At 37.4% G+C, this 12303-nt stretch overlaps 1 protein-coding gene across 33 annotated transcripts in view; it reads left to right on the top strand.

Annotated features, from left to right (window-relative positions):
* The window catches only part of RIMS1 (regulating synaptic membrane exocytosis 1), a 417183-nt gene that overhangs the window by 105593 nt on the left and 299287 nt on the right, over positions 1-12303 (top strand). For 24 of the 33 annotated variants that reach the window (XM_077782342.1, XM_021553838.3, XM_021554103.3 and 21 more), the window contains one exon: positions 730-896. The exons of the other annotated variants lie outside the window; for them this stretch is intronic. In XM_077782342.1, coding sequence (XP_077638468.1) covers positions 730-896 — 167 coding nt within the window. The remainder of the gene's footprint in view (positions 1-729; positions 897-12303) is intronic. 33 annotated transcript variants of the gene reach the window in all.

Raw genomic sequence — 12303 nt, 5'->3', positions numbered from 1 at the left:
ATGTAAGTGTTGGTGTCACAGCTGATTTGAAAAGTGAAGTAACTTCTATGTCTGTTCACATATTCCTCCTGCTGGGTCTTCTGCTAATTCTTAGGCATGTGCAGATGTAAAAGCAACTAGATCAGGGAATTGATCTGCCTGGAAACAAATACCGTATTTACTAAGTTAGCCTTCTGCCTAACTAGTCCTCTAGTATCACAATATAAAGAGAAATTTTGAGATAGAAAATGTACTTTTTTCTTTTTTTATAGAACTTAGGAACTGAAATCAGTCCCTAATGCCTTCATGTAGCATTATATTTCATTCAGGCCCATATGCAGTTCTATGTGCAGGTATTTTACAGCATATATTTTTAATATTTTAAAAATTTTAAAAGGAGTCTGTAGCCAAATGGATGGTGTGCATGTTCTTGAGATATCTGTCTGCTGCATAAATATTTCATATAAATATTTCATTATTATAGATCAAGTGTGCTGAAGAACCAACGGCCTATTTAATTCCCCATACATTATTTTATACCAAGTATCTTCTTTAGTCCATAAATAACATGTTTCATTTCTGTACTAGACATAAAGATAATATTTAATGCAGGCATATATTTGAATTTCATATAATTTTGTTATATCTAAAAGCAGTTAAAGAGAATTGTCATACTTAGGTTGTGTGTTGACTCAATGAATGCATTCTGGTTTGATGAGACTCCTCACCCTTTCTTTTCTTGATCTCTAGTATAATATACAAACAGATCAGTACAGAAGTTGTGATAACGTCTCTGCCAAATCATCAGATAGTGATGTCAGTGATGTGTCAGCCATTTCCCGAACCAGCAGTGCCTCTCGCCTCAGCAGCACAAGTTTTATGTCAGAGCAATCTGAGCGCCCTCGGGGCAGGATCAGGTGAGTTCTCCATGCAGCTTCAATTGCATCACACTCCCTCTTCTATTGACTGCCAGAATACAGCCATAAATTCTTGAAACTAGATAACCACAACATGAGAATTTCTGGAAAATGTTATGCACGTATAAACTGTCTTCCATGACTGGCCTAAGATGACAGTATTTTTGCTGTTGTGAATCCTAAACAGAAAGCAAACTTCCCATGAGAAGATGATAGATTTATGTATTTATCCCACTTGAACCTGAACACAGGCTGTCCTCTCATTGCTGGCTAAGAAACAGTGTAATCAGTATGTCAGTAAGGTATTACAGCAGAAATATTACTATATTTTTTTAGTTAAGCAGTTCTTTTCATAAAAGCTTGGTTTTTCTTCCTCAAAGTATTTTTCCCTACCTACATACCCTTATTTTGCTGTTTTCATGTATATGATAAATTACTAGATTTGAAACTATTTTTCATGTAATAATTTTTATATTTTTTGTTCTAAAGTAGTTTAGTTCATTTCCATTATCAATAACCAAATATATCTTTCATACTTTATGCTAATCTATTCAGGGGTTAGGGCTCTATTAGATGCACAACATTGGGTTTTGCTTTCATTTAACTTGATGACAAAACCCTCAGCAACTACAGTGGCTCTAGGATTAGCTTGGTAGTCATTCATTACATTTGTCAGCTCCTGAACTGCAAAAAATTCAACTTTAGGTGTTCTAAAACACAAGAAGAATTATGAACTGTAAAAAAAAAATATCCCTACCATGAAGTCTGCCTAATATAAGTCTGGAAGGCATCATTTACCACTCAGAATACTTCTAGACACACTCAGTGTCTGAGAAGGAGTTTGGTCTGTTTATGCAAAAGGAATGGATATTAGGAAAACTCAGGAACTGGCCTCTATGTTTGAGCTAGACACACCTCATTTTATTTTCAAGGAGTATTTGCAAGGGTATTTAAAGTCATATTTCAGATTGGTGGAGGTCTAACCTGACAGCTACAGTAATCCACAATCCAGCAGAACACTGCAGTGGAAGTGTAAATGTATTTAAAGTCAGTTCAATTCATGTCTTTAAATGCTGCATTACATCATGTCCTAGGTTTTCAGTATTTGACTCTTACAATGGGCTTTTTTCATACCAAAATACCTTATTTCATAGACACAGAATTTTTCTCAACTAGACCCTCTCACAGGTCTTTGTCAGGTTCAACCAAAATAATTTTTTTTTCCACAGATACATGTAACAGATTTTATCAGAAATTTTCCTTGTGTTCAGAATACATGATTGTAAATATCAGGACTGGGAGAGCCACTAACCTTGTGTAAGCCTGGCAAGGGTGAAACCAAGGTTCAAATCCCCAACCTCTTCCATTTTTAGGAGTAGCAGAGCACTTTGGGTGCAGGATTGGGTGACCTCATATACAATGCCAAGTGCCTGCAGTGGGAGTTCCAGTTCAGCTTCACTCTAGACAGTGAGTGAGATGTAATTGGAATTCAGATGCTCTCTCTTTCTGATACTGTCCACAGGATGCATATCTCAGAAATTAGACACTTTTTGGTTGCTTGCTTTAATCTTCTCTAAATTCAGGTAGTACTTCCATACTGAACAAAATGTGTAGTAATAAAATACAATGCAGTTCCTTCAGTAGAAATATGAGAAAAAAATTAAAAGATTGGGGAAAGGGTTGATTGTTTTAGGAACAATTTTTTTCATCTTGAGATTCATGCTGTGTAACTCCAGCCTTAAAAGCTATGTATCTTCAGTGGAACTCACCTAAAAATAGGTTTTTATTAAATTATTTTTTAGCTTACCTAAGCCACCATTAAAAGGAAGAAAACACCTATTATCTTGGATGGTTCACTTTCTCTTCAGTCAAGTGTCAAAGGCGGGGTAATCATCCTTTTCTAGAATTAATTGTTGAAGAAACCCTAGATAACTTATTTAGATTGGTTGCTTTAATTTTTGACATTGGTTGCTTTTAATATTAAAACAATTATTTCTCTCAATTACTAAAGTTTCTTTAAGGTCAAGGAATTAGAAGTTTTAATTTAAAGTCTGATTAGTAATTTGAAATTCAAATTTTATTTTTGCCTCCAAAGAACCCAATGTTAACATATATCAAATAGGATGGGATAGGATGAGATGGTTGAGCAGGGAGGGTAGCACTTTTTGTCTATCTGTTTTTGTCATTCTGAAACCACCTATCCAGCATCATCTTCATTTGGAAGAGTGTCAGGCCAATGGACATGGCAACTGTGTGAGTGTAATGTTACATTTAAGGACAAAGTTTCTTGAACTGCCTTCTCTATGCACCTACTTTTGTTCTCCAGATATGTTGTAGAGATTAACCTAGTAAACATATAGAAACTCAAAGGAGGTGGCTCAGTTCTAGCCATTTCACTAAATTAAGTCATTCAACAAGTATCCTTACCTTGAACAGTAGTCTGGGGTTCAGATTAGTAACCTGAAGTAATTGATGCAAGTTCTAAATATAAGTATATAAAATAGGTTCTTGATTTCTAATTTGTTTAGCATTTTCAGGTATGTGTTATAACAAATGGTTTTGTGTGGATAAGCTACTCTGCACATTAAATTATTCAAAGCATCTTTCTTGTTACTGTTCTAAGAAGTCTGGTTAACTGCCATGCTCTCTACTTGGAAGTGCAGAAAAAAATACCAGGAATTTTTGCTGTGTGAACAAAAAGTTCTGGGACTTCTGATTTGAATCAGAATCAGATAGTTGATGTGTATTTAATGAGTGAAGTCAAATTATCAGTCCTTCTTTATGGAGATTTGCTTTTATTGGTCATGGTCTTTATGCATTCATAACACAGCCACGCAGTACTTTGTGCCTGCATGTGTTGGAGATGTTACTGTGTATGGCTCTGAAGCATTTCTTGCATCCTAAATGAAGCGGAAGGAAACGTTTCTATGGTTTAATGCTAATGATCGATAAGTAAGAGCCCATGACGATTAATCAGCACCATATGGGCTTGATCAGACAAAGAAGGACATTTGCTGACTTAATAAAAAAATATGCCAGATTCTGTCATTGCATCACTTTTCATTTGTAGCCTGTTTATGCAGATAACCTGTACTTCTTGGTGCTGTTAAGTAGGGAGCTGTCCTGCATGGTAAAGGTGAGGTGGAGGCTTCTGTTTTGGAGGAATAACAAGCTACCATAAGGTGTTTCATTCAAATCCGATTTAATAAAATCTGCTAAATTTATCCAAGACTAAATATTATTTTAAGGTGAATTTGTCTCACTGTATCTGGATTTCAAACAAATTGCCCTGCATTAGGAATATTACTGTTATCTCTCATTTTATATTTGAAAACCACATCTTACTAAGAATTACGGTTTTTATCTTGATCAATGTGTGATATAATAATATTAAGTCTGGTGCCAAATTTTAATCTGTTTTACATGCTTTTTAAAATTGAATGCTTAAGTGTAATTAAAATATTTTATATGAGCTTATCAAGGAAAGAGAATAATGTAATGAGTTGTAATAGTAGATTTAAACCAGTTCTAATTTATTGCACATGTTGTGCCATGCCACTGAATGGCTTGTATCACAAACTCGTATATGGTTTTCAGGATTTATGTTCTCTGTATGCCACTGAAGTTTGTACTGTCAGGCCCTACCTGACAAGCGTTTTTCCCCCTGATTTCCAGAACAAAATATACAACTTTTGTGTAGCTGTTGTTCTTTCAGTACACTGACACTTAACTCCAGTACACTTGAGCTTTAAAATAGGAATGATGGAGCAGAGAAATTATGATTCAGGATCAAGTGAGGAAGTGGTTGATGGTTGATAGGCAATGGGTGCAGAGAGATGGGGACAGCCAGGACCTCATAAACAGCAAAACAGGGCAGGGAGGAGCCACCCAGAGTGTATGTACATGAATAAGGATGTGATTGAGAGAAAAGCATTTAGGGAAAGTTCTCATACCTTTTCTGGGAAATCAGCATAAGTGTGTGGCTCTCCAGATGGCCTGCACTCCAAAGCATGGGGAACAAGCAAGAGGAATTAGAGGTTTGTTGTGCAGCTTCAGGGCTATGGTCTCATCATGACTACAGAGAAGTGGTGGGATAGCTCATGTTACTGTGCTGCAATCCATGGAAGCACAGGGCAGGATAGCAAGGACTGATAGCAAGCCCTTTCTGAGGGAAAGCAGAATATGCAGGGAGCTCTGCCTAGAGGTGGGTAATGAGCCAGCTGAGAGCTGATAGGTCAGGATTAGAGGCCCAACCAATGTCATGATATTGTGTGTGTCTGCTATGGACTTCTTGTTCAATAAGAATTAAATGAAGCCTTCTTCCAGTTGTAGGTTGTGGCTTTCATGGAGAATGTAAACCATCCTGGTATCTGCTGGTTAAGCAATGCAGTAGGGCACAAGTAATCCAGGAGGTTTTTGTAGTACACTGGTGACTGAAGGGAAAGTCTGGAGCAAAGACTCAGCAGAGAATGATCTCATCAAGGAACATTGAAATAAACTGCACATGTAAAATTTATTGGCATGTGATAAGGTCCACATGAATACTAAATGAGCTGTTGTTGACTGATGGCATTGCAAAGCCAGTCAATAATCTTTGGAATGTGGCACTCAGGGGATGTTCTTGAAGACTGGAAGAAAAATCATCACTACTATCTTCAAGAAGGGAAAGAGATCTTGGAAACTACAGGCCTGTCAGCCTTAGCTCAACCTCTGGGTAGGTGATAGAACAAATAATTCTGGAAACTATTTCCAAACATATGTGTAGAACAAGGGGGTGATTGTGCATAGTCAGCATGAATTACAAAGGGCAAATCAAGCCTGACCAGCCTTATGGCCTTGCTTCATTATTTGATTAGCTTGATGGATGAGAGAAGAATATCAGATGTTTTCCATCTTGTCTCTGCTAAGTTCAACACCCTCTTCTAAAACACCCTCATAGACAAATGGAGGAAGTACAGCCTAGATAAGTAAGCAGTGAGGCAGATTGGAAACTGGCTGAATGCCAGGCTCAGGGCATTGTGACCTGTGACACAAAGTCCAGCTGGAGCCAAATCATTTATGGTGTATGCCTGGGGTCAATATTATGGCAGTACTGTTGAACATCTTCATTAGTGTTTGGAATGATGAAGCAGAATGCACCCTCAGCAGGTTTGCAGACAACAGAAAACTGATAGGAATAGTTGATATAGGAGGGGGATGTGACATTATTCAGAGGGACCTCAAAAGGATGGAGAAATGGGCCATTAGGAACCTACTTAAGTTCAACAAAGGAAATGAAAAATCCTGTGCCTGGGGATCAGTAACCCCATGTGCCATTGCACACTGGGGACACACAGCTAGAACGCATCTTCACAGCTGGAAAGCAGCTTTTCAGAAAACAAACCCTTCTGGACGCTAAGATGAACCTGAGCCAACAATGCCTCCTTGCATTAAAGACCAACACCATCCTGGGCTGCATTAGGAAGAGTGTTGCTAGCAGGCTGAGGAACATGATCCTTCCCACTCAGTAGAGCTGAGCAGCTCTAGTGAGACACCTCTGCAGTTCTAACAGTTCCAAGTGCAGTTCTGGCTCCCTGGTACAAGAGACATGGAGCTACTGAAACATGTCCAGCAAGGGGCCATGAAGATGGTGAGGGTTGGAGTGTCTGTCATACAAGGAGAAGCTAAGAGAGCTGAGTGTCCACCCTGGAGTAGAGAAGGCTCAAGAGAGGTCTTATCAATGTGCATAAATGCCTGAAGAGAGGGACTGGAGAAAAAAGGCCAGACTCTTCTCAGTGAGAGGGTGAACACAAACTGAAATAAGGCAAATCACACTAAAACATAAGAAAAACAATTTTTTCTGCAAAATTTATTAAACACTAGAACAGGTGGTACAGTCCCAGATTTTGCACAGCCCCAGTATCTGGGAATATCCAAACCCCAAGCAGATATGGCCCTGAGCAACCTGCTCTTATCACACCTGCAGTATGCAGGAGAGTTGGACCTTGCAATCTCCAAAAGTGTCCTCCAGCCTCACCTGTTCTGTGACTCTCTTTCAGATTTTCATTTCATGCTGTTTATTATGCTGTTATCTTGCACAAAATGCTCAGTGTCTTTAGTTTGGAGCCAGGTGAAGTGACTGGAGGTTTGCCATCTCACTGAGGACAAACAGCAGCATTGATCTTTCAACATGATTTAGCCAGAGGTCACTCTCTGGTTTGGAGATAGATTTTCTCCTACTGGTTTTCCATCCTCCCATGTACATTAGAGCTAGTTTGATGTGATTTATAGTGGTGAGGGGCTAGAGAGAGTCTGAAGGGTCTTCTGATCCCTTCTCAGGATTCCCAATGATGCTGCTTGTTACATGGTAAATGTATGTGATGTGACTGGTGCAATACAGTTGTTCACTCCTTCCCCCACCCTCTCTTTAGACTAGGCTGTAGCCCCTTCTCAGCACACTGATTCACTAAAATGCAGCACTACTGCACCACAGAGCCAGCTGAGCAAAGTTTTACTTCATGTCATAACAGTGAAGGAAAACAACACACTACGGTTTTTCATGCATTTGATGAGACTGAAGTCTGCGTTGAAATAAAGAAACCCATTCATTCATTTCATGTTAATTACAGAAGTAATTCAAATCTTTATATTGAATTTGTGCCACAGTGACTAAGGGTGTAGTCAAAATACTTTACTCATGAAAAAAATGAAATGTAAAATCTTTTAATTATTGATATAAATATTGCAAACAGAACTAGTGGAGGCAACAACAGAACACTAAAGCTTATTCATCAATAAAAGTAAATCACCTGGAAACTGGGAACAAATTCAAAAATAATTTCAGACTGGCTTTGTGGAGAATATTCACTATGCCACACTCATTAGCTATACCTGGGAGAAGATCCTGAAAATGTGTGGAGCATAAAAGATCTTTTGTACCCTGCCTAAGTTTGATGCCATATTTCTTGATGAACCAACGTAAGGGCAAGTCCACATTATATAAAGAAAGGATTGAGCAATATAAATTTGCAGTGGAATATGCAGTGCTGGAGCCTAGCATAAGAGGGAACTGTTTGTGTGCACTAGGTAAAATTGGATATTCCTAGGGTTTATAGCTCTCATTATTGGTATTCTGTATAAAAATAAATATTATTTTAATTATTCAATGTGTTATCAACCCAGATCCTTGTCTGGCAAAGGAGACATCATGTACTTGGAATAAAGGTGGTTCCTCATTCTTGGATTCTGAGAGCCTTCAGGGTGTCACAGTAGAAGACACAGTAGATCATCTTGTGTGCTGTGCACTGCCAAGCGGATTTAAAGAACCCCAAACGCCCCCATGCCTCGTGCACGCCTGGCTGTGTGCCACCAGGCAGCAATGATCACAGTGCTCTGGCAGCGTGCTGGGCTGGGTCTTCTGCTTACAGAGATTTGTAGGATCTAGCTCTTCATATACAGCAATGTATGAAAAGCTAGATCCTACAAACCTCCACAGCTACACCGACAGTGGTGTGGCAATATCAGTCTGCCTCACACTGAAAGCTGGCCCTCAAATGGCATTTTCAAAGGGGTGTTTCCTGGGTTTCTGCTTAAATTTTACCATGTGCAGCATTTTAAAACATCACTATGGAAGGTCTGTTCCATATTTCTCAGGCCTAAAGCATCATAGAGTCAAATTACATACCTACAGCAGTAGCAGAAAGGATGAATTCTGCTGCATATATATTCACTTATGAATCAGATCAACCTTTTTCAGATGTCACATTTCTAAATAATCTTGAACCAAGTTCTCATTTGCTATTTATCTTCCATATTACACCTGTTTCCAAGCCTGCATAGCTAAGGTCTTGCAAATTTATAGCTGGCTGCAGTTGCAGTTTATCAGCTGGGCTGTTATGAGTCACCAGAATCAATGCTTCAATGTGATTTGTTTTCAATCAGCTGTCAAAGCTCCAGTGCAATGGTGCTTGTTGAGAAGCTACTAATTTATTTTCTTAATGTGAGCTGGCATGGCTTTGGGGAAATAATGCTGTTGTTGTCTTTTCTGAAGTTTCCATTTTAATGGTCAGAATACTAAGTTCCCAATTTATTTTTTTAATTATGTCTCTGCAAATTTAACTTGACATATGAGTATTTATTGATCTGCGTATTTCTTTCTCGTGACAAACTGTAGATCCTTCAATTTTCATGTGCAAGATTTTTTAAGATGATTAGGCTATGTTTTTCATAAGTATTAAATCCTACCTCTTCTATGTAAATTGGAATTCCTCCTTTCTAAGAAAGAGAGATACTAGAACCAGGCTACACTAATTAAAGTAATTTGTATATTTACAATCTAATATTTCTTTTGTATTAAAATATACAAATAACAGTCTTTTTTCCTAGATTGGAAATTTATAAGCCAAAAAATAATGTCAATTTCACAGGAAAGTGAAAATCCATTAAGCTCTTTCAAAAGTCTACACTCAAGATAGTGATATATTTGTACAGCAATTAATACACTTGTAATGGTTATTTATTAATGTGGAATACATTAGCGTAATGGTAACATTTTAAATCTGGGTTTAAAAAGAACACTAGTTCATATCTTTATTTAAAAACAGGGAGGGGAGATTTCTGTGTGTGCTTAACAAACTGATACCTTAATTCAATTTACTCCTAGAGGAGTAAATGATCTTTGCCAACATAGAGAGGTATTTAAAACAAAATTTTAAATTTGTCTAGTTTTTATATACACTCAAGCTGATGGAAAACCTGTCAGTCTTCATGTAACTGTATTAAGTAGCAATAGTGTGACTGCTACTTTGCTTAAAATACAACAATTAAAATGTAGAAACATAGATATAAGAACAAACAGTGCAGGCCTTGAAAGATAATACAGTTTTATTACAGTGAAAAATAAAATTTAGAGTTATTGCAAATTCCCTAGCAGGGTACTTGCAAGGACTAAGAGCTTCATAGATGTGGAAAGTTGTGTTGTAGCTGTCATCAAAACTGCTAAATGAAGGAGGGTTTTTTTAAAACTTAAGGATGGTAATAGTGTTCATTTTTGAAAAAAAAAAATTACATTGCAAAAAACTTGATCAAGATTTTGAGGTGAAGCCATAGCGATAAAGCCTTCTCTAAACTTGTTTAGAGAATGAGGCAGGAATTGTAGAAAGATAAAGAATGGTCTTCTCACTTGCCTTGTTTATCACTGCTCTGGGAAATCACTTTCTGCCCCATAGTTTTTATGTGATTAGTGACAAGTCATTTCAGACATGTCTTTGTTGATGGTCATGTGCTGCCTGTTGCATGGGAGTTTATTTTGTCTTGATGCTGTGGATTCAACATTCCCATCGTGAAGGAAGTTTGGAGCAAAACTCACCCATGATTCTTTAGGGCTCTGGTTTGTTTAGCCCAATGACAGAGTAAGAGGTTGTATGGTTGCTGATTTCACCATGCAAAATGGGATGATGGCACAAGAAAAAGCTTTCTCTGCAAAAGCAGAGAGGATAGTGAGTGTTTTGTGGCTAAAAATGATAAACTGGCCATCCTTTGCGGGGGGTGGGGGTCAGAATATACTAAATACTTGTGATGGGACATGGAAAAGACTTCTCTTGTTCAGTTTCCATAGGAATTTTTAGGAACTGTTTTGTTATCGGAAAGAGTGATAAAAAGAATTTATTCCTCAGCTTTCTTATTCTCTTTCTATTTCAGCATCACCATGAACTCTTTCCTTACAGGGATTATTGTCCATTATTCCTCTTTGTACTCCAGTCAGGTGGCTTTGTCTTGAGTCAAGCCCAATGGCCAACAATTGCAGCCTGCCTGCATGCACAGTCTAGCTAAATTCTCCCAAATGCAGAACAGACAAGAGGTGCCATTCCTGGTGGTACTGACTTTCTGCCTCTGACCTGGAGACAAAATAGTAATATTCAGGAGATGTACAATCTATTTAGCAATAAGGCCTGTTAGTGAGTGCAATGCCACTTTGTAACAAGAAAGTTTCCTGGTGCAGATCCCTTTGAAATCTCTTAGCATGAGAGATATGGCTTAAATAAATTGTTTTACCAAATTGACAGGTACTCAAAAGAAATGGCAAGTACTGTACTGCCAAATAGAAGAATCACCTCATTGGAATCTTTCAGTTAGGCATTAGCCACTTCTCAAAGTGAAGTGAATTGATAATTTTGGTTTTGTTGTTGGTTTTGGTTTTTTGTTTTGTTTTTGTTTGTTTGTTTGTTTGTTTAGGTTTTGGTTTTGGGTTTTTTTCTTGTAATTTCCTTCAAAAGGGCCAGGTAATCTGCCATAGCATATCAACTGGAAACTTAGAAAATAAGAAGAAATTTGACCATGGGCAGAAACCAGGCATGAAAAATTTCTACGTAAATTTTTCACATTTGACAAACAGAATAGATATAGGTAACATGTAAGGCAATTTTTGCCTGAAATCTCCACAGTGCAAGCATCCACTGCAACACTTGAAGTAAATTTCCAATCCTACTTTGTTTCTGATTATCCAAGTCACCGCAGCTAAAAACCTAACTGCAGAAAAGTTTCATTAACTGTGCATTACCAAATTTCTTTAGAGAAAAACATTGAGCATTGAGCATGTATTGTGATTAGTTAATATTGCTGCTCAGGTGATCTATCCTGAGGCAAGGACAGGCACTCTGATGTAACCTGAGTCACAACTTTTGCATTTTTCAGGGGGAAATAGAGGGCAGTAGCCTCCAAATTATTACCATGAAGGCAATATAAATGAAAACATTTTAGATAATCTGCTTAAAAAATATAGTGTATCCTCTTTACCCCCAAAGAGTGTATTACAGATGGAAATTTCTGGTGCTGAGGTCATTTATATACAACACCAAGGTGAAGCCAGAGTAATTAATGTTCTAATTATTCATTATCTAAAGATAATGATTTTTGAAAATCCATCATTATAAACTGCTTTATGTATCTGTCAGAGAGGGAGGGAGATGGAGTCTTTAATCCCTTCAGAACATCTGTACATGAAAAATGTACTATGGAGCATTGCTTCTGCATTTTTAATTATCTAATTATGTTTCCTCTTTCAAAGAAACTGTCACATCACCAGCAGTCTTTCTTAACGATTTCAAAAAGGTTGAAAAATTATTTTAATTGGTTTTTCATTTAATTACTGCATTTGATAAAGATGAAAAGTAATCCATAAAATTTTAGTTTAAGTACATTATGCTAATATTTTAAACAGACAGTACTTGTTATTTTTAGATTAAAGTAATGTAGTAAAATAGTTTTGGCCATGGCTCAGACCTCAGAGTACTTCTCACTTGCTTTGTCTTCATCGCAGTTTACCATATTTTTAAAATTTTATCTGCATCTTTTTTTGTTAGTCCTGACCATGCATTGTCCCATTTAGCTTTTCACATTCTCCTCCTGCATTTCCTATTTTGTTGCTATT

This window comes from Lonchura striata, chromosome 3, assembly GCF_046129695.1.
Source record: "Lonchura striata isolate bLonStr1 chromosome 3, bLonStr1.mat, whole genome shotgun sequence".
In the NCBI taxonomy this organism is placed as follows: domain Eukaryota; kingdom Metazoa; phylum Chordata; class Aves; order Passeriformes; family Estrildidae; genus Lonchura; species Lonchura striata.
This window is presented reverse-complemented; position numbering and strand designations above follow the sequence as displayed.